Source organism: Pecten maximus, chromosome 15 (assembly GCF_902652985.1).
Source record: "Pecten maximus chromosome 15, xPecMax1.1, whole genome shotgun sequence".
Lineage (NCBI taxonomy): Eukaryota > Metazoa > Mollusca > Bivalvia > Pectinida > Pectinidae > Pecten > Pecten maximus.
The window spans coordinates 19,522,597-19,547,059 of record NC_047029.1 but is presented as its reverse complement, the minus strand read 5'-3'; the positions used below and the strand labels follow the sequence as shown (position 1 = coordinate 19,547,059).

General features: G+C 34.0%; 1 protein-coding gene across 7 annotated transcripts in view; it reads left to right on the top strand.

Annotated features, from left to right (window-relative positions):
* The window catches only part of LOC117343735 (partitioning defective 3 homolog), a gene marked incomplete at its 5' end in the record, with an annotated part of 68,246 nt that overhangs the window by 35,088 nt on the left and 8,695 nt on the right, over window positions 1–24,463 (top strand). Inside the window, 11 exon segments of one of the 7 annotated variants that reach the window (XM_033906210.1) lie at window positions 1,493–1,693; window positions 2,648–3,253; window positions 4,077–4,264; window positions 4,842–4,978; window positions 6,321–6,365; window positions 9,773–9,886; window positions 11,151–11,402; window positions 14,654–14,752; window positions 17,994–18,141; window positions 18,255–18,371; window positions 19,150–19,447. In XM_033906210.1, the coding sequence (XP_033762101.1) occupies window positions 1,493–1,693; window positions 2,648–3,253; window positions 4,077–4,264; window positions 4,842–4,978; window positions 6,321–6,365; window positions 9,773–9,886; window positions 11,151–11,402; window positions 14,654–14,752; window positions 17,994–18,141; window positions 18,255–18,371; window positions 19,150–19,447 (2,205 nt within the window). 7 annotated transcript variants of the gene reach the window in all.

Genomic DNA, 24,463 nt, shown 5'->3' with positions numbered 1-24,463 from the left:
AATATACACACATATGATTTGAAGTAACAGAGAAATGAGATTTTCACTAATCAAGTGATTATAAGCTAATCACCTTTTGAACAACTGGGCCCAGGCGTATAGTGTAGTACTGCAGTGTCTAATTGTCAGCCCAGTGTTGTGACTGTCCAGAAAACATGGTTACTGTGGTTATCTCCCCTTGCAATGAATTGTTTGTGGAGTTTGTGGTAAACTTGTTTTTCTGTACTTCATTAATGACGAGTAACTTATTTTTGTGAATACTTATTACAGCAAATGTTTGACACAGACTGTACAGGGAATGGCATTACCAGGAGTCGCACAGTAATATAACATACAATGTGATGTAACTACACATACATTTATAAAATATTTACTTCCTCAATTGTTTTATCAACATTTTTTTTAGACCAGTTGATTATTAAATTGATGAATGAAAACTTCCTGTATATGTCCATTACATTTTTTTTGTTGCAAAATCATTAGTTTTGAAATATTGAGTTAAAACTGGTTCAAAAATAAGCCTCCTCAACCTTTTATAGTAAACTTGAGGATAAATACGATATATTAATGATAAATATAAAAGCATGAAAAATTGCTGTATTGGTTTATTGATACATGTATGTGGATTTGATTTAGAATGTTTTCTTATTTGATGTATAAAAATAGTAATAATTTCCACTAATATATGTAACCATCTTCTGGGAGCAGTAAATTAATTACAGGAAATTTGAATTTTTACGAATTGATGTCCTGTTCAGTCCTCTGTCAAGTGTCATCCACCAAGTGTCAAACAATATCTATTTGCTCTCTGAAACTATGATAAAACTTCTTTATTGAACATTTTTTAAGTCATAAAAATTCAACCAAATGTCACATTGTAATTGGTACAAAATTCTTAAATGGCTTTCACATCATAAATAAAATACTGTAATCTAACCTTATCATCACTATATCTTTGTCCCTGGTATTGATCACTCCCTGTACAAGTCAAAGCACCCGTTGTGTGTGTAGTTTAGTTTTAGGTGAGTATTGGCTGTATGTGTTGTGTAGTAAAGACTTGAATACTTCATCTGTCAATTAAATTATCACATGTAATAGCTTCAGGCATCATTTGATACAGAAAGTGTACCCAGGTACTATCGATTACAGAAAAAAAGTAAATTGTCTGTCTAATTAATTGTCGGTATACTCTGTACTACAAACTAGCACAATATTATATACACAAACTTTGTTTGCAAAATTGACTTTCATCTCATTATTTGATATCAACAATCATTTGATGTCAAACATAATTTCAGTTTTGATAAATGATGTGGTAAGTTTAGTTAATGTCTTTTGAAGTGTTCAAACCTTTTATATAGCTAGCACCATAATAACCAGATAATTTTGTGATACAACCTTGACCTTTGAACTCTCCCTGGACTCCTCTTGTCATCTTCTTGTGCGATTTCAGGATAATGAGAAAGAAAACCAAAAACAAAATGTCTTACAGCCCACAGAAAAGTCTGGTGATGATGGCACACTGGTGGGAATGAGGAATAAAGAGGTCATTACCCTTGACATTCCACTTAAAGAGACAGGGTCAGCAGGATTAGGGGTCAGTGTCAAAGGCAAAACCCAGACTACAGAGCATGGGCAAAGGGATCTTGGCATCTTCATCAAAGCTGTGATACATGGAGGGGCTGCTTCCAAGGTAAAACTATGGAAACAAATGAAGATTCAATTATATGAAATCCTTTTTTCTTTAAGTTTTGTGTTGTTTTACGTGTAAAGGCAGACAAATTATGTCAGTATTGGTTCTTCTTCTAATAACAATTTCTTGTCTGGGCCATATCTTCTGAGCCATTTAAGATATGTTGATGAAACTTGCAGTATACTTGCATAACTTGAAGCTGATGAGCAATGCACTACAGTATTGTCACTTTGACCTTAATCTGAAGGTCACTTTGACCTTAATCTGAAGGTCAGAGATCAAAGTATAATTTCATGTAAAACAATAGCATTTAAACTGTTGAAGATATTATAATAAAATTTGCCGTTTACCTTTATCACCCCACTGACAAAGTGCAGGTTAAAGGTCAATTGAGTGGGGGAGAAAACATCTCACAATTCATAGTAAGGTAGAAGGGCAGACATGATTTTTGCTGAAAAACATTTTTTGATGAAAATTGATGACTTTTCAAGAAATACAGAATGTACATTGAATTGGACTGAAGAATTTCACCAGGATTCATCTTGTCTTGCACTCTCTCAACTATAGCTGATAAGCATTGAACTTTTTTTAAATTTTATGTTTATGTATGAATGAAGGTTTATTTTGTCATAATTTCTTTCAATTTTCCCATATGGTATTACAATGTACTTCTTTCCCCTTAAAAGACACTATGACACATTATGTATATATCATTATATAAATGTCTATTGGTTTTAGCATATGTTATAATTATGAGGAAAAGAGAATTGTTTTGTAAATACAGTTCTGTTTTACTGTGGAACACAGCATTATAGCCTATCAGAAATAGATCTTCTATTCATCGCGATACCAATAAGTGTTTTTGTGTTTTTGTTGACATTTTGTGTCTTTGTTGACATTTTATGTCTTTGTTGATATTTTGTGTTTGTTGACATTTTGTGTCTTTGTTGACAGGATGGGAGATTAATAATCAATGATCAGTTGTTAGAAGTGAATGGCGATGTGTTACAAGGACTGTCTAATACAGAAGCTATGGAAACACTACGGAATTCCATGCAGAAAGATGGCCCTCTATTGGGATACATACATCTTGTTATTGCACGGAGAATCGGGGCGCCGTCTCCCTCCCCATACCAGGAGTTCAGTACAGACTACATGCTGTTTGATGAACAGCGGACTAGTGGTGATGATAGTCAGGAAAATAGGGTAGAAATGGAAAGTGAACGGACGTCAGGTGCTAAGGGAAGTAACTCTAAAGAGAGTAACAACAATATCAAAGATTATATTGATGGTGCTAAGGCTCGTAATTCTGCGTTGGAGCGACTGATGAGTGGGGGTAATAGCCTACGAAATGACTCCTATACACGGGCTACACATGATCAGGATGTGGAGGGGGTGGGGCTTCGTAATGAATCCTACACACGTGCCACCAATGATAGTGCTAATGTGTTTTTACCAGGAATGTCTCCCGCTGCTAGTCACCAGCGAAGCGCCCCCACCCTCCGGCCTCGGGGGATGGAGGCTGTGATGATTGAGGATGATCCTAGCCATAAAAAGCAGGTAAGCAAGGCAATATAATGTAACAACTCATTTACAATAAAACTTAACATGTTTAGTAACTAAGTAAATAACAAATTTAAGGGACAGAGAAAATAGTTCATATATCCAAAATTTGTTACAGGATTTTGAAATCAATAAGAATGTATCAAATCTTGGGATTTTGATTTTCTGCTTAATAAATGTAAATTTGTATTAAGCCTGTTCGTCTTAGGAAAGTTTTACTTCATACATTAATATACATATCCTATAGGTGGCTGTGGCTTACTTACCTCACATTTAGGTAAAATATTTTAATTTTAGATTTTTTTAACGGGAAAAAAAAAAATCCCCAACTGATTATCATAAAAAATATTGCATTCATGGATGCATTGATAACAGTATCCAATTTACCATTACAATTGAAAAAAATCTGTTGCTATGAAAATATTGTCGGTCAGTTTTGATGGTTGTACTGTGATATGTCATTGGTCATCTCTTGTTGTGACGTTTCCTCAAGAGATCCCTGTTCTCAAGTCTGAATTCATTTCTCTGAAACTTGCTGATCAAAATGCTGATAAAGAAAACACAATTGCATGTCTGGTGATTAAAATTGTGGGTTTTTTTCTAGTGTTGTGAATTGGCTTTGAAACATTGTAAAAACAAACAAGACTTACACAGCAAAAAATAAAAACCATGTTTTATTGCTATTTAATAACTCAGAAGCAGTTGTTTACAGTTTGAAATATTACTTAGTATATTCAATAGCATAAAAATAACTCGAATATTCAATAGCATAAAAATAACTCGAGAGTCTTGTGGTTACAATTGTTGATAAATTTCCTAGAATTATGACATGAAGATGCGTCCACATTCAACTCTGGGGATCCCGAGAAGCTCCCCTCCTCACTCCAATAGTAGCAGCTCCGAGGACCTGAGGGAACACCCACCCAGCTGGCTGCGAGGCCCTGACTGGAACCGCCATCCAAGTACACCCAGCGATAGACACCCTAGTAATACAAGTGAAGAGCCCATGTGAGTATATTAGACTGGACCGTGGCCCTGCAAAAAGTCTTAGGAGATTTTGTTTTATTTTTATGTAAAACATATCATCCCATACCACTGTGGTTAATATTCTTTCGATGTTTTAGGTTTTGATTGGAAATAGTTTCACAAAATTTGAGAATTATCAATGTGCCTTATTTTAAATAAACTTTTACCTAGGTGTCTTTGTAAACCCAAGTTAATGTAGAGGCCCATTTATTGTTCATATGTACTATATATTACAGTTTGTTTTAATTTCAGGTCATTGAAAAAACACGCTTAAATTATTTCAATGTAAAAGTAATGATAGCAAGGCTGCATATGTGAATAAAGAAAAATAAGTTTCAAAAACTTAATCTTTATTATTTCATTAATTATTATCAGTTTGATTTCCTATCTATCTGTTATGTAATTATAATATTGCTGATCATGCATTACCACCTGAGCCTGTCATCATTATTGTGACCATGTAATTGTCTCATGTTGTCCAGAGGATTCCATGTCAGCAATTTTACAACAGAGTTCAGTACATATTTTACTTTAATTTTCATATTTACTGTGATATCAGGAGTCCCCTAGTAATGGAACCATTTGCACGTGATGCTGTTGGTCGACAGAGCATGTCAGAAAAAAGGCGGGGCCATCAGGACCCACGAGGGAGTGAATACTACCAGCGGGCCAAAACCGTACGCGACAGTCAGAAAGGTATGTTGTTAACCTGTTGCATTGTCATCACTTGCAGTGGTTATAAAACATATTTGAAATAAACTTATTAATCATTTATTAAGTGAAGTAATTAATTTCTTTTGCTTTTGTTAAATATCTTCTTAATATATAAAATGATAGTAAAATTAAGTAATTTAGTAACATAACTTGTAGTATCATCCCAAACCTAATACAGCAATGTCTTATACTTCTCTCAATCGATTTTACTGTGTTTACTATATGTAGCTTGTCTATTGCTTCATCCCCAATCATATGAATCCTTGGTAACCCTGCTTGGCATATTACCACAGAGATACATGGTAACCTTGCTGGGCATGTTACCATAGCGATCATACTGGCCATATTACCATAGCGATCATACTGGTCATATTACCATAGCGATCATACTGGTCATATTACTATAGCGATCATACTGGTCATATTACCGTAATGATCCTTGGTAACCCTGCTGGCCATATTACCATAGCTATCATACTGGTCATATTACCATAGCGATCATACTGGTCATATCACCAAAGCGATCATACTGGCCATATTACCATAGCTATCATACTGGTCATATTACCGTAATGATCCTTGGTAACCCTGCTGGGCATATTACCATAGCGATCATACTGGTCATATCACCATAGCGATCATACTGGCCATATTACCATAGCTATCATACTGGTCATATTACCGTAATGATCCTTGGTAACCCTGCTGGGCATATTACCATAGCGATCATACTGGTCATATCACCATAGCGATCATACTGGTCATATCACCATAGCGATCATACTGGCCATATTACCATAGCCATCATACTGGCCATATTACCATAGCCATCATACTGGCCATATTACCATAGCTATCATACTGGTCATATTACCGTAATGATCCTTGGTAACCCTGCTGGGCATATTACCATAGTGATCATACTGGTCATATTACCATAGCGATCATACTGGTCATATTACCATAGCGATCATACTGGCCATATTACCATAGCCATCATACTGGCCATATTACCATAGCGATCATGCTGGGCGTATTTAATCTTGATGCTATATTCTTGTCACATTACCATAGCAACCATGCTGATCATATTACCATAGCAACCATGAAATCACATTACCAAGTTTCTATTATCATCGCAACCATGCTTATCACATTACCATAGCAACTATGAAATCACATTACCACATTTCTATTACCATAGCAACCATATATACTTGTATGCTGGTTTCATGCTCATGACAACCCTATAAGCTGGTTTTCACATTCTGAATTTAAATCATATTTTTGATGTCCATGAAGATTGTACTGTGTTGGTTTTCAGATGAAAAGACAAAAAAACGTCGCTCAGCCTCCTTTCATGTGGCAGGTAGCAACCCGAGTTGATAGCTCCATTTTTTTGTTGGCTGTTCTGTAGTTTAACTGATTAGTATATCCTGGAGCATGGCCTCTACAGATAGTTATTTAATCTTCCTTCTGTCACAGTGCCTCCAAGAGTTCATTCCTGACAAAAACATGCTTTTTTAGGTTAGAATGAAGTACTTATTGTAATGATAGAAAATTTGTTGATCACCAGATGGGAATCAATCAAAAATGTATATTTAATAAATTTTGAAAATAGTAGTTGTGTGGGTTGATGTTTCTTTTGTAGTTAAATCACTACACATTTGATAGAATACTAGTAAGTCATTTAAATCACCTTGAATGAAGTGTAGGAAAAAAATTAAATGATACATCTAATTTTATTTTCATATGTTAGAAAAAAATTACATGATACATGGAATTTTTTATGAAACAAGAGGATATAATGATTATGAATTAAATCTATTGTAGTATGCAGATTGGAATAAATTATTATATACTGTTAAGACATATTTTGATTTGAGCCTGTTTTTGTCTGGATTCGTTACAACTCTTGGTAACTTTAATTAAGAATTCTACTATATATACACAATATATACATATTACTTGATTTGATTTCAAGAAATTATGCTGAATTTAATATGCATTTGAAAAACATGATTACCGTATATGGATGACTAAACACTTGAAGGTTTTTATCTTCTATTTTGAAAATATCGTTTCAGTAATAGTTTGTTTTTATTTTGTAAGGAATATTTAAATTGATCTAATTTCAAAATTCTTTATATCCAATTCAGCAAAATTTCAAAAGTGAAACCAATCTATGTATTGTTAATGTGATTAATGAAATCGTCATCATGTCATTGTTCATTTTTAATCCCCTTGCTATATTAATTAATTGTACTGATTAAGAAAAAGAGAATGTATATGCCACAACCTATAGCGATAATTACATTATATACAGCCTTCAAAACAAAGCAACCACTAATCTACCTCCAGTCTAACTTAAAAAGAAACAAATAAATAACTCAGATTTTATAAAACATACCGACAAAATGACAGCCAAAGGGAAATAACTCTAAATGGATTGTGGTGAAAATTGTATTTTGGGAAATTTGATGTCATATACAAAGTGATGCACAGTAAAATGAGCATACATGTACAGAGGCCTAACTGTATGTGTCATCTTAATTTTTTTTCCTTAGCTATTATCTCATTATAACAAGATAGCAAATCACAATAACAGGATACCTGATCTCATTATAACAAAATAGCATATCTCATTATAGCAAGATTATAACCCCTAACTGTTCTACCCAGGGCATTTACTGAGTTACTTCCCCCTGTATGTCTAAAGATTGTTCAAAGTACCCTAATTAGACTGAAATTAGCAGTAAACATTTTCAATGTTCATCATTTTTAAAATGCTAATTAGTCCAAAAGAAAGAGCAGTCTTGAGTATGTTAATTTTTGTTACTAGGTATTAGATATAAATAAATGTACTTTTCTTTGGCTGAAAATTTGAATAACCACTATATAACTTTTGTGTCATTACCATAACACCTTCTTTCACCACTTAGTTTTACTACATGCAGTACTGGTAAATCTAAAAGGCTTTGGATTCTCCCTATTGTTCCACCGAAATAAATATTTCTGGGTAATACCTGAATACTGGTTGAGGTTTGACCAAACTAACATTATTTTATACTGTATTCATTTAAGACCTATTTCTAACACCAGTTAAGCCTATTGCATTGCTTATATTCTATATTTCTTGTTAATGAAACATCTAAAACATTTTAAGTTTGCAAATTAATGCTTTTATAATATGAATTATGTAAATTCCAGAGATAAAAGTTTTAACACCATGATAATGCTTTATATTCTGTAATCACTGAAAGTAAGGCCAATGCTTAGCAGATCAAACCACTGTTTACAGCTGTAATCAAATCATTACGCAGACCAGTACGATAACCACTACAGCATTAAACAACATATATATTAAATTATTATGGTAAAATATCATTATAATGCTGTATTGTAATGATATTTTAACAGTAAATAGAATACATTATTAATATGTACACTTAATATTATTGTTAAATTTTTTTTTAATAAATATAAATGTCAATACTGTGGTTCATGCCACAAAAAAACCCAGACACTTTTAGTGTGAATTAGAGTGTATTTAACCTGAACATGTGAAATACACGACTGCTACTCTGATAAGGAGAAGTGCTATTTGAATTTTGCAGTTTGGTTCTTATTTTGTTGTTGTTGTTGTTGTTGTTGAATTATTACTGAACAGTTGATATTTTTTCATAGGAAAATGTTCACATTTTCCACAGGAATCTTCTCTGTGTAAAAAATCAACAACAAAATAAATCATTGAACAATGAAAAATATAATGGTGTTAAGAATCATTTCAGTATATTTGGGGACAGATAATACAAAAGAAAGTATGAGAAACATACCAAAAATAGCATTTATAGCTCTTTCATTATATATATTTATGGCATATTTTCAGTTGTCAAAGTTCATTGTAAAATAACATGTCACAATCATTAACCTATATATCTCCCCTGTATAGAATGACATTAGAAGTACTATCGTATGGACAGGCATCTTCCAAGCTGAACTCATTCCAAAGTTGTAACATGACAAGTCGTACCAGGGTTTTATTGCATCTTGTTACTGAGCATGAACTTTTTTCTTAATGTTGCATTTCAGTTTGTTTCTCTTGGAATGACCTCTTCTTGAAATTGATCAGGACTTTGTACTGTATTTTAAATAACGCCACAGTCACACAGGCTTCCTTCCTCAGTCATAGAGCATAGCTGTCTTAGCTACTATTGTGATTTATTTTTAATCATATTCACTTGAAATAGAAGAATTCCAAAATGAGTTTATGCTTGTTTATATCATAGACTTTGTCTGTCCAGAACAAAACATCTGGTGCTAGGAAACTGGACTTTGTCTGTCCAGAACGTTAACAAAACCTCTGGTGCTAGGAAACTGGACTTTGAAACGACTACAGCCAATGTTTGCAACAGAGTTTGATGTTTAAATGAGAAGATTTCAGACAAGAAGAAAATTTCTCTTAAGTCAATTTGTGAACTGTTTGAATACAAAATCAAAACAATTTTTTAAAGATATTCAAAGACATAAACATAAAGAAAGGTAGATATTTCAGTGGTTTTAATAAATCTGAATTCTTATCTGAAAGGTGTAAGATATTTTGAATAATATCCCTCTCCTCGCGTCTAGAAGCTGTCGTGACTGTGGAATTGTTTATTAGAATCAGTACAATGTACTGGTCTAGCTGTATGGCCACATTATAGCAGTCCTTTATATCCACCCTTCCTAAGTAATATATGTACCTCACTTGCACTCTATCCTTCCCTGTGCATCTAGGTCAAGGTCATCAGCGACGAGCCCAAGGTATGGTACGAGTCGGCTCGGCTGAGTCTCTCATCAGTCACACCAAACCTAACATACCCCCCCTACAGCTGCATGGAAACACACAGCGTATGTATCTGTACTATGAGCATATTGGATGTAACTATATTTACATGTTAACTTTATATTAAATGTGCAAGTTAATAATTACATGTATTACAATTCCCAGTATATCAAGTCTGATAAAAATAATCAGATCATTTCATCCTAATATAACGTCTCAAATTTTAAACAGATGAATTTTTCCAAAAAAAAAAAAAAAAAATAAGTAAATAAATAAGTAAATGAAAAGAGCTTTAAAATCTGCAGTATAACTGTTGTGTTCACATTTGATCCTATCTGAAAATACACAACTATCTATTGCATGAAAAATAGTTTTTCCTTTATAATAGTTGATTGAAATGACAAAACAATGGATACATTATATTCTTAGAGTTTGTTTTATTGTTTGTCAAAACATGTACCAGACCTATGCTTTTTTTTCTAGCTGAAAGAAAATATCTAGACTGTAGAAATTCTTTTGTTAATATAAATTCCAAAGATCTTTTCTAAGACAATGGGGTGGTTTCAGAAAAATACTCTTGAGGTGTATATAGTATACATGTAAATAATAAGAATTCATTCTGTAATCTATTTTGGGCACTGGCCTTTGGAGAATCTGAAAGGCTTATTGGTTTTATAAGAATGTTTTGTAATGATCTCATGTGAGTTTCTGGTAATAGTAAATTTTCTTTTTGAAACACCCTTAGATGTTGTACCTCTGATATAACCTAAAATTATCTTAAGAATTTTTATCAAAAGGACCAAAACATTTGCTTGGAGGTCATATTTGTTACTAATATTAATGTTACTTTACCTGAAAAGTTATATCATAGAGAGCTTTGATAACAAACAAATCTTGAATCATCAGACAGTTGATATCTTGTCTGGACATGCATGTAATTTTGATCTTGAAAATTATGAAATACGAGACTTATTTAAAAATTTAAGGAGAGAAAATAAGTGTTTTGATGTGAAACAATTTGCATGGGTTAAAATTAAAACAGAATAGATGTTATAATTAACTGTTGACTGTTCTTTGTGTCCAATTAAAGTGCATCATGAGATTTAAAAATTTTACGTTATGAATGGTTGAACTCGCACAAATTTCTGTTAGTTACAGTTTTGTGCAATATCTAAAACAGGAAAATTAAGTTTGATTGAAATGAATTTTAGGAGTATGGATTTCAACATTGCTGTAAGCTATATATAAATATCTGTTGTTAAGATATGTCATTAAGAATGAAAACAGGTATACATATATACTCATGCCTATTGTACTTTTGCCGTGAAGCTGGCCAGAAAGTGACATCAAGCTCTAACCTAAAACGGTGCAGTTCTCTTGAGAATCTGACCATGACTGGACCAGGTGATCATGAGGACAGCGGGGAGATAGCCGACAGTGACGGGGACGACCCTAGTCAGGAGGACGATACCCCGGTAGTCCCTCGATCCATGATGTCAAGGGGACGGGGCACAAATGACAGCTTCAGGGCTGCAGTAGACAGATCCTACGACCCTGTGGAACATTCCACTATGGAAACACGTAAGTGTAGATATTGATCGTAGTACAGTTGAGATGAAGTATGGTGGGTAGAGTTGTCATTTTGATGTCATTACTATGGCAATGATTACAGAACAAGTGCTCCAAGTATCTTCTCATTCATTAAATATCTCGGGAGCTAAACAAAGTTTTTCTCTTACATAGATTACTGTTAAAGTTCATTGATTGACGGGGAGATTTAATAGTGAAATTGATTTACGGGGAGATTTAATAGTGAAATTGATTTACGGGGAGATTTAATAGTGAAATTGATTTACGGGGAGATTTAATAGTGAAATTGATTTACGGGGAGATTTAATAGTGAAATTGATTTACGGGGAGATTTAATAGTGAAATTGATTTAGGGGAGATTTAATAGTGAAATTGATTTACGGGGAGATTTAATAGTGAAACCTTTTTTATGTTACTTTATTGTGCGAGTTAATTACTATTCATAGATTTCTTATGGTTTAAGTCATTAAAACATGTTTGATTTTTCTGACTCTCACCAGTTGAGGATTGTAAGGACACTACAGTAGCTGGTGTATTGTGTAGACCATTTTGTGACAGTAGACATTAGATAGGGGTGTGGTTATTACTGTCATGTATAGCTGTAGCTTACGAGAACTTCCCTGCGGCAAAGAAACTGTTATTCCACTATAAGCATACATTGTTGATGTAGAAAACTTTAAACTACTACAAACCTTTATGCCGCTGTAAACAAACTTATACATTTTTAGTTACCTTGACAGATAGGAATATTTTTTTACCGGAATTCAAATAATAATTTTTTCCTTAATATCTATATATAGCCGTTATTTTGGATAATGTATGTAACATTGACTTGGACAGATCTGTATCATTCCGCCCTGAGTAAAACTGTAGTTTAATGTATCATTAGTGATAATGGTATACCTGCCCTTTTGTTGTCACTGTAAAATAGTGACGACAATATATGTCCAACATCAACATATGATCCCTTCTTGGTCAGAGATTGATGTTTTGAATGGCTTAACATTTTTGTGATAAGTGTATCCGACAATATTTCAGAATGGTGGTTTTCTGTGATTAATTGTCTGTGTACCCCAAACCTGGCCTGTGTTTGAAGCTAACAAACCTGTATCTGCCATCATGGAGAACTGAGTTTGCTGAAGTTTACACCTGTGTGTGCCTAGTACCCAGCCGTTGTTTAATTTCAATTACCCTGCATTTTGGATCTTGAATTAAAAATACTCTGGCCCATATGCCCTGGTAGCAATTGATAGAAAATTTCTTAAAGTTATTAGTCTCCTACTAGTGAAACTGGGGAAATATTTTGGTTTCCTCTCTGTTCGTTTTGTTCATAACATTTGTACATAACAACGTATGTAATGTACTTTATGCCAAAGTTTGTAGGCGCCTTGGCAACTTCATGTACTTTACGCCAAAGTTTGTCAGCACTTTGGCGACTTCATTCCTTGAGGGCTTTCATTCAAAGTTCACACAATGATTAGAGGGACAGAATATCTCCGTCAAGTTCAAGTTTCAGGGTTAATGGGTCAAGGTCTAGGTCACAATTACTATTTTTAGAGGAACCAGTAGGGGACATGTATTTTTAGCAAATCAAAATATGCTTGTTTATGAAGTATTTGTTGTTTGTTATTTAAACAAGCAATACATACACAAGTGTGATTTAATCAACGATATCAATGTGTTGTTTAGAGGGAATAGCTAGGACAGGGGTACATACATGTCTCCATGGAGACAGGGCTAGGTATCGACCTGACCTTCATTCATTCAACTTTTATATATAATTACTTACTTTTGACAATTGTATGATTATAAACTTATCTTTTAGATACTTCGGATAATTGGGATGCATGTTTGTTTGGTATCTGGGCATCATGTCTGAAACATTTCAAAATTATTTTTTATGTTTTCTTATTTTTTAACATTTTTTTTTTTTCATTTTTATTGTAATTTGTTATAAGATTGAACCATGTAATAATGTACAAATAGTTCCTTGTGTGTGTGATGTTGAACATCCTAATTAACATAAATTGTATCCTATTAAAATCATACACTATACTGATCGTGGGTATCTGATAGCTGGGGTTAACAGTACTTAACCATGCTATACATCATCACTGCTTATTTCTGTGACATATAAGGTTGCTCTTCTTGGAAACTCCATAAGCTCAGAGCTCATAATTAGAAATTATTAGGCAAATTTGAATTGCTTAAATTTCCTGAGATGATAAAAAAATACACTGAAATGTATATATAGTTAATCATTTCTAATCCTTTGCTATTTTGTTGGCATATTCTCAATTTAAAACAAGTTTTCAGAAAAAATCTTCATTATTGATAGTATATATTCTAAATTTAGTAAATCTAGAAAATGGCATGTCAACGTATTATTTATAAAATGTGTTTCACGAATTTGAAATTCTGAACGATCACTTGATCAGTCTTTCCTTTGTGGATACATTCTTTCTTGGTGTTTTTGGTGTAGTGTATAAAATGTGGATGATTACAATGATATAGAACTGACAGTGATTTTCAAAATTATACAGAAGTAAGCAGTGTTCTATATATATGATTGTATTATACCCCTTGTTTTAACCAAGTAATATTTACAGTATATAGATATCATAGTTCCTCAAGTTAGAAACTGACAGAGAGAACTGGAAGTCCCCACTGTAGAACACCAATTCACAATCCAATACTTCGACTCTCTTTCAATTTGTTTTTTATTTCAGTTAAAGATTAAGAATGATTTCAAACACCAAAAATATTATGAATTGGTTTATAGATTTTCTGTTACAAAATTCCTTAAATTTTACTGGTGCAAGTTATGTGGTATTGTCGTCTGAATAACTCAATAATTTAGTTTCAGTATTTTTAAAGCTTCCAAATTGAATATATTTTGTATTATATATTCATTTGAATAGTTCTATCTTTGAAAAGTTGATTTCAAGAAGTTGATTTTTTAATTTAAATCACCAGAGCTTTGATAAAGACAAACTTCAGTGAACCATTAAGATGAATAATTTATTGACAAAAGGACTAAACAGGTATTAATTTCATTGAAAAGAGATATACATACATGTATGTACTTATTTCTAGGTAAACCTGTTTTAGTCCAAAGCCAACTTGCTAATTTGAATTTCAGTGAGGGGTTTACAATAATTGTGATACTGTAAAGATTACCTGTATTATACATATGTTACTAGCCATCACTGATCCTTTTGTAATTATATTTGACCATGCAGGGGAAGGTATGTATAGCAATAGTGAAGGCCATCCTCATGACGACGGACACAAACTGTTATCTCCAAAAGGCAGTATGGGGTTCACATATTCGGGACATGGTACTCTCATTTTAACCTACAGTGCACGGCGTCTGTCTATCTGGCGGTGTGTTGTAACGTTCGCTGTGTCCAGCTGTCTGTCCATGCTACTTGGACACACTGCTTTGGACCAGTGGTTATATGTTCATGACGGCAGCATCTTGTTGTGTCCAGTCGGAGCTTAAGTGGAAGTTCATGTCATTTGTAAAGATCTGATTGTTAACTGATTGATTCATTGATCCAATTAACATTAACGAAATTTGATCAAGATTTTTTTTTTTTTCAAAAATACGAAGTGTTTCAAGCAGTGAGATTCTTTTATCTGATTGGCTGAGTATGGAAATGATTGGATGATGAACAGTTAAATTTTATGATCTGATCGGCTGAGTATGGAAATGATTGGATGATGACCAGTTAAATTCTATGATCTGATTGGCTGGGTGTAAGTAGCTACAATGTAACTATCAGATCTCTACTGAAGACCATGACATGAACATCTAGCCCCATGCAGGTTCATCAATTTACCCAAACTTAAGAAATTCATTTGCTTAAATTTTTCCATGAAAGTATTACAGACTTAAGGGAAAGTTTCTGAATTAAGATTTTTCCTTAGATCTCACAATGTTTTTCCATGGGAAACTTGAATATAAGGAATTTCCATAAGTTAAGGAACATTGAGAAAGCAGGGGCCAGGCAAGATTGGATTTGTATTATACTGACAACAAGTTATGGTTGTTAATCTGTTAAGCCCTGTATATATACAGTACTGGTGTGCCTATATATGCTTTAGGGACTTAATAGTTGACAGTTAACTGGCACAAAATTTTCACATGCAAGTAGAAAATCTTAACACTGATTTTTCTCCTTGATCAGTTTTTTCTTTTGAGTTAGTTGAACTAATTCTAACAAATTATAACAGAATTTTTAATTAGTTTTTTTTTTAATTAAAAATATTTGGACCTTGTTTGTTCTGAATCTAAGAGGTTGAACCAAGTCTAACAAAAATGCTATATTGTATATAATTTTGTGATGTTGTGCCATTTATCTCAAAGTTGACAAGAAATGCAAGATTGATGAGATAAGATGAAATATTGTATACTGATATAACCGAGAAGCTTACATAATCTAGTCATGGATATAATTCAGGCTTTGTTATATATTGTAGCTTGTAGTGTACATAATAGAATTATAAATCCCCTTATATATGATATATTAAAGAAAAACAAATATTCACAGGAATTTTTTTTCAAACATTAAATGTGATGTTACTAATTAACTTTAAATTTAGTGGTCTGTCTAAACATCTTTCTGAAAAATATTTACCTAATTCACTTAATTGTTTAATCAATTCCAACTTTATCAAAGTTTCTCTCAATAATACCAATTTATTTATTGCCTGTAGACTTTTGTTAAGTGCCTTAGTTAAGTTGTTTTAAAAATTTTAGTTCTTGAAAATATAGTACACTATTGATAAATATAAAATTATTTTTATGTAGTTTGTAATATACCTATTGTCTACAACGTCAGTCTAATAACACTTCCAGTTAATCTAGAGCATCTTACATGTATTTAGAACGAATTACTTCATGCTTATATTAATTACTTGTATTTATTTCATGCATCAGTAAATATCGAAGTAATCATAATCTTGCATTTATTCTCCGAAAATGAACTAATAACTTGTTTTCCGTATTTCACTTATCTTTCCATCGTACCTTTACCTAAACAGTGATTACTGTAAATTATTTGACAATTGGGTCTCAAGTCCTATTTCCTCGATGTTCAGAACTCACCAAGGACGCTGACTGAGAACGCCTGCATGATTGTTGTGTCCGTGACAGTTAAATTCCCGAGCACCGTGCACTAGACATAAGAATCCACTCTAACTATATGATCTTTATACACAAGTCTTCTTTAATGACTCTGTTGTAATGGTCGATGAATAATGCTCTGATTAAAGGATTTCAGTTGATATAGGAAAGTTGAATAGAAACATATTAAAGACTGGATTTGAAGGGTTTCAGATGTCATCTTCTCTTGACACCGGTGGAAAAAACCTTTTGGTCTGATTTGAAGGATTTAAGATATCATTAGACAATGACTGCCAAAAATAGATTCTACTACGATTTTTGCAAAAGGAGTTAGATGGTAAACACACAGTACACTGTATTTCTGTTCTGGGTGTTATAAAGAAATCACATATAAATAGTCTGCTCTGATTTCTAGTTTTAAATATATATCTATTACTATAATACAGACCATGTCTTTATCTGTAATACAGATTCTGACATATATTTTCCCGTTCATATCGTATTAAGAATTTAGAGTACAACAGCCTGTAGTTATGGTTAAAGTCACATATCATACATATATTATGTACGTTAGTTGTTGTTGCTTTCACTGGATAAAAGGGTCAGTTTTTGGTGATTGGTGATTTCAATCTATACAGCTTTAATACATATATATACAACAGACACTATATTAAGAGGGTTATTTTGATTATGTCACTTACAATGCATGAAGTAGTTGGTAATGGGCTAATTTTGGCAATCCTCATTAATTTATCCCGGTATAATTCCTCCACCTTGAATCTGTAGACTTTACCAATGAAGTGTGCATGACTTGGACAATTATTTGATATAATTAACTGTGATTTGCATGACTGAGTATTGTTATTGTTTTAACATTGACCCTTTCTGTTGTGTTCAGAATAATACGTTGATAACAAATACTTTAGTTTAAGACAACTTGTTCCTTTGCATGTATCTGTTGTGTTTAAACTCACTTGATTTGAAAACTAAGAACTTCTATATACTTCCGTATGTTTTAAACATCATAGTGTTTTATACAAACCAGAGCTGGACTAGCATATATACTCAATATTTCAAAATGAGGTTCTAATTCCTTCATCATATTTTTAGATTAAATCTGAAATTAAATTTTAGAATGAAATTGTTTTGGAAGATAGGTTTTCAACTTGTACCCCAGAATATTCATATAAAGTCTTTATGATTGTATATTCACATTCAAATGTAAAATAACTTTAGAATGTTGTATATATGTATACAACATTTTGGAAGCATAAATAATGAAAAAAAAAATAGATTTAAATACATTTAAAAAGAAATTCAAAATTGAGGTTTTCTTAGACTGTTATATAATTAGCTGTAAGAATATTGTACTTGGTTTTGAATAATGACATGCTTGAGTGTTGTTTGTAAGATGTAGAAGGTGTTGACATGTAATTTGGTTGCTTTTCCAGTTGAGGAAGAAAGTAGTGGTGAGATTTCTGGGCGGACTAACTCGGCTCGTTCATCAGTGAGTAGTGATGCAACAAGTGAGGACAAAAAAGGTGGCAGACGCAAGAACAAAGACAAAAAGGGAGCAAATATCTTCAAGGGTATTTTCAGGTAAAGTGTCTATATCTACAAATCTGAGTTAAAAAATTAGAATACAATAAATCCTTGTAATTTTAGATTTTGGTGTCGGTTCCAGCAATTTTATATTTCATCTTTGGTTACAGACTTGGTCGAAACAAAAAGACTGCTGAAGAAAACACCAAGGCTGAGATAGACAAACAGGAGGAAGAGGCTGAGCGCCATTTTATCACTCGGGACAACAGGCAGCGTGAATCAGATGGGTAGAGTATAACTTACCATTAGAACAAGTAGGACAGGCAAAAATGACAGATGGGAGTTCCGTAACATTCTGACACAAAAACGAGGAAATATTAGTGCTGCAGGTTTAATTTCAACATTGCCAACAGTATCTGCATACTCTGACGCAAGCATTAGCAAAATAAACTTACTGATGAAAATTAATTTCTGTTTCTATCACCGATTTTAAATAAATTAGATAATGAAAATTCTTGGGTAATAGTTTTAAATCTTGAAGCACATAGAAATGGGCTATTAATATGGGAACAAACTCATTTGATATCATAACATTTGTACATGTATTAATTATTATAATATTTCATTGTCTAATTTTATATCTACTAAATACTATCCACAAAAATGTAATATCAATATGTTTTGCTCACCTGATCATGAGCTGAAGGCTCATTGATTGACAAAGGTATCTGCATTTCTAGATCTAAAACATCTTTTGAAATAGTTACTGTCTGAAGATGTTTAAAGTAAATTTTTTATTTACATGACAATGTAATACGGTACTGGAAATTTTTTCTCTTATTTTTTTTCTTCTGAAAAATGGACCTAAAAATGTACCTGCACACTATATGTGCAAATTTACGATAGGTTACAGTTGTTTTGGTGTAGAATGATAGTTAGCCAGCCTATCGGTCAGTTATTCCTTTATGCCTATAGGCCTCTTTTTCCCTGGTACAGAATTACCCTAGTTCTGAGGCAAACTTTCTCTTAGTGATTGTTATTTATAAGTCTTTTATCCTTTCATAGCAATATGGGTCAGCGATGGACCTCTGTACCAGACACACACCAGGCTTTCCCCGTATCCCTCCCACAGCAGCCGTCCTCAACCTCATTAGACAGTGATCAGATCGCCCGCGGGGCCACGCCCATCAACATGTCTCGTGCCGAATGGATCCAACACTTACGCATGGAGCATCAGCGAAAACACAAGGAGCGTCAAGGGCGGTATCCGCTTGACGATCGTGAGGAGGGATACGAACGAGAAATTCAGGCTACTGAGGAACAACAGGTACATCCAATGTACAGGCAGGAAAGACCACATTCAGTAAGGCTTGTTGTTGTGTAGAGACCTAGGCTCAACACCTGAGATGTTGTGGTGCTGTGGGGTTGTGGTGTTGATATGGTGCTGTGGTGTTGATATGGTGTGATACAGTGCTTTAGTGATATTCTGATATGGTGTTATTGTTTGTTAGCTCACCTGGTCTGAAGGACCGGTGACCTTATTATGACATAGTGAAGCGTCTGTCGTCTGTGTCTCATCTTTACCTAAAAAGCACTGCTAGTCTTGAACGAGTTTGTGGATTTTTACCATATTTGGTCTGAAGCATCATTGAGTGAAAGGGAACCAATTTTGTGTAAACAGTTTGTCTGGCCCCTGAGGGGCCTGAGGGGTGGGCCCTGTTAGGGAAATATATTCTTCAAAATCTTTCTTCTTCTGTAGGAATGAAAGGGTTTGGTCCATATTTGGTCTAAGCATTCTTAGGTGAATGGGAGCCAATTTTTTATAAACAATGGGTCTGGCACCAGGGGCCAGAGGGGCTGGACTAAACAGGGGAAATATTATATGTATAGCAAATTACTTGAAATCCTTCTGTAGGAATGTAGTGTTTTGTCATAATCACTGGATTATTCAGGTGAGCAATACAGGCCTATGCCTCTTGTGTTGATAGTGTTGTTGATATAGTGTTGTGGGGTTGTGATGTTGGTAAGGGGTTGTGTTGATATGGGGTTGTACTGTTAGTAAGGGGTTGTGTTGATATGGGGTTGTACTGTTAGTAAGGGGTTGTGTTGATATGGGGTTGTACTGTTAGTAAGGGGTTGTGTTGATATGAGGTTGTACTGTTAGTAAGGGGTTGTGTTGATATGGGGTTGTACTGTTAGTAAGGGGTTGTGTTGATATGAGGTTGTACTGTTAGTAAGGGGTTGTGTTGATATGGGGTTGTACTGTTAGTAAGGGGTTGTGTTGATATGGGGTTGTACTGTTGGTAAATAAGGGGTTGTGTTGATATGGGGTTGTACTGTTAGTAAGGGTTGTGTTGATATGGGGTTGTACTGTTAGTAAGGGGTTGTGTTGATATGGGGTTGTACTGTTGGTAAATAAGGGGTTGTGTTGATATGGGGTTGTACTGTTAGTAAGGGGTTGTGTTGATATGGGGTTGTACTGTTAGTAAGGGTTGTGTTGATATGGGGTTGTACTGTTAGTAAGGGTTGTGTTGATATGGGGTTGTACTGTTAGTAAGGGGTTGTGTTGATATGGGGTTGTACTGTTAGTAAGGGGTTGTGTTGATATGGGGTTGTACTGTTAGTAAGGGGTTGTGTTGATATGGGGTTGTACTGTTGGTAAGGGGTTGTGTTGATATGAGGTTGTACTGTTGGTAAGGGGTTGTGTTGATATGAGGTTGTACTGTTAGTAAGGGGTTGTGTTGATATGAGGTTGTACTCTTGGTAAGGGGTTGTGTTGATATGGGGTTGTTCTGTTAGTAAGGGGTTGTGTTGATATGGGGTCGTACTGTTGGTAAGGGGTTGTGTTGATATGGGGTTGTTCTGTTAGTAAGGGGTTGTGTTGATATGGGGTTGTACTGTTGGTAAGGGGTTGTGTTGATATGAGGTTGTACTGTTAGTAAGGGGTTGTGTTGATATGGGGTTGTACTGTTGGTAAGGGGTTGTGTTGATATGAGGTTGTACTGTTAGTAAGGGGTTGTGTTGATATGGGGTTGTACTGTTGGTAAGGGGTTGTGTTGATATGAGGTTGTACTGTTAGTAAGGGGTTGTGTTGATATGAGGTTGTACTGTTGGTAAGGGGTTGTGTTGATATGAGGTCGTACTGTTGGCAGGGGTTGTGTTGATATGGGGTTGTACTGTTGGTAAGGGGTTGTGTTGATATGAGGTTGTACTGTTAGTAAGGGGTTGTGTTGATATGGGGTTGTACTGTTGGTAAGGGGTTGTGTTGATATGAGGTTGTACTGTTAGTAAGGGGTTGTGTTGATATGAGGTTGTACTGTTGGTAAGGGGTTGTGTTGATATGAGGTCGTACTGTTGGCAGGGGTTGTGTTGATATGGGGTTGGGATTTTAATGTAAGTAGAATATTGATTTTGTGGTCCAGTGATTCTGAAAATTACTTGAAATCTTTATTTTAAAGTTTTGTATTTTGTTCAGTTTCTTTAGCATTGTTTTTTGCTCACTTGGCCTAAAAAGGCGATGTGATATTGCGCTGTCCGTGATTTGTCTGTCTGTCCCGTGTTGTCCTCACAAACTAAAACCTAGAGTCATGATATTTGGCTGGTAGGTTCCTAGGATGGAGCATGACAAAGCTTGCGAAAAGAAATGACCTTGACCCATATTCAAGGTCACAGGTCAGATTAATTGAAACATTAAAACGACTTCCACAAACCATTAGGAATACAGTAGAATCATATTTGGCTGGTAGCTGAGTATAGGTTGCTGGGATGGAGTCCCACAAAGTTTGAGAAAAGAAAGGACCTTGACCCATATTCAGGGTCGAATAGGTCAAATTTGTTCAAACCTACGAAGGAATTCTGACTAACTGAAAGGACTAGATTTTAATTATTTTTGATGAATGGCAGAAAATTGTTAAATGATGAAATATACAGACCTGCCAACTACTACTATTTTATAGTAATCTTTACTATTTTGTGGTGGTCGTTACTCTTTTTTCTCTCGAAATAGTAGCAAATTACTCTTTTTGATGCGATAGATTTGGCAAGAATTGTTAAGAATTACTCTTTTTTTTGCTCAAAAATGGGCCAAATTACTATTTTTGAATTTGAAAGGTTGGCAGGTCTGAATATATCCAATGGGTTGTAACAATGCTACAGCTCTATTACCACCATGAAGGTGTTTGGTGATTCTGGTGGGAAAATAACTAAATTATAATGAATTTTGGAGTTCGCTTACCATACTGACAAAATAGAATGTATATGAGACATGTAACTTGTAGTTCTTGTTTCTTCAATACATTGTTGTTTTTTGCCAGCATCAACTTTATGAAATATGATCATTTTTCAGAACAAAAATATATAATACCTGACTGTGCTATTTTCACTACAGGATTAAGTTGTAGATAGGGACTAGAGGCAGCTGTAATAACTTGTGTTGAGGTCAGTGTTAAAGGTTTAAAAATCAACTTTCCACTTTAATACAGCTGACTTAGGCACTTTTAATATCCTTTCCTTGACAACAGCTTGTCATAATAATAGCCTTCCCTAATGTTAATAAAAGCTTTGATTCATTATTGCTACAGAAAGTCACTTTCAAACAGATGAATTTTTTTAGTCCCCTACCTGTGAAACAGGGCTTAGAGAAAGGGGGCGGGGCTATAGGTTTCCTCTCCATCTGTCAGTCTTGTACATGTTTATGTAATGCCAAAGATTTTCAGCACTCTAGCTGCTTCATTCCTTGTGTCACAACAAATGTCACACAATGATACAGGACCATAATATTTTGAGTTTAAGTTTAAGGGTTTTTGGGTCAAGGTACCGGTAACTGTTACTATTTTTAGCAGGGGCTGGTATGGTCATTATGTTTGTTTGTCTTGTATTTTTAGATTTACTTTCATCTTTTTTTCTCTCTCTACTACTTTTACTATTGATAATTAATGATGATGATTTATGGAGCCTCCAGCCTCCGTCAATATTGGTTATAGTCACTCAATTAATCATCATATCAATAAAGTACCATATCTGTTTTATTACATTTGGTATCAAAACCAAAGCACAGAATGCTCAAGGTGTTATCCCATACTATTCAAACTGTATCTTATTCCATAATATTCAGCCAGGTGTCTTTCTTGACCAAAATTGCAATCTTGGGAAACTTGGCAAACAAGTGACAGTCTGATTGGCTTAAATAATGTGATGTCACAGATCACTTGCCTAGAGTGCAAAGAGATGTTTTATCACTGCTGTAGAGTGCAGTTTGATGTCAAATGGAACATGATACGTGATGGGATTAAGATCAGTCAGCGTCCGATACAAATTTAAAATGTAATAATACAATTTATTACATTTTTACCAGTGAAATATCAAAAATTATTCATTCTATAAAAGTGATATTTTTCACTAGTGAAGAATATCATATTTTTTCACTAGTGAAAAATATCACTTTTGCTGATTTGACCAATCAAATTCATGATTAGAAAATACCAAAATAATTGACCAATCAGAAAGCCCGACATATATGTCAGCACCTGGACAGGGAGAACTACTTTTTTTGTATGCAAACTTTCGCTGTAGGCCTAGTTAGCATTCGGGGTAGGTTTTTCGTTGATAAAAAATGTAATAAACAGAATATCTAACAGTGTCTTCAGTAATACCAAATATATTTCACTCGTGTGGCTAATATTTTGATATTTTTCACTCGTGCTGCGCACTCGTGAAAAATATCAAAATATTAGCCCCACTCGTGAAATATATTTGGTATTACTGAAGACACTGTTAGATATCCTCTATATATTGTGTCTAATTTTAACTCATCTGACCTGGGATTTGGGACACACATACTTGAAATTGTAGAAAAAAATGAATTAGTGTGATTATTCTTTCATTTTGTTTTACTTTTGAGGGTGATTATTTTTTCATTTTGTTTTACTTTTGAGGGGTTGGTGTTTAATACACTAATCAACTACTAACTGATGCACATATTAGTTAGTTGTCAGTGTAGACAGCTTGTGAGTATCCTGTTTCAATTTATACACATGTAGATGGGGAAATTCTGCATTGGATCACACAATGTATTACATAGGCAAAACAGGGGTTCTCTTAACTGCTAAATATAAGTGTTGCAGTGAGGATAAATAGATTGATCAGCAGTCTTAGTGGAGTCCTCTGGCCTGTTTTCATGTCAATGTTACAGGAAAAAAAATGTCCCCAAACTTGTAAGGATTGATAGTTGTGTAAAATCGATATTTTGGTATTGAGGAATCCATTTATTTGGATATGCTTTTTCAAAAATAAATACATTGTATATGCAAATAAGTTGAGTATTGGGGTTGAGCTCCTTCCTAGACTTGTGAATTGTATACAATACATTTATCAATAAGTT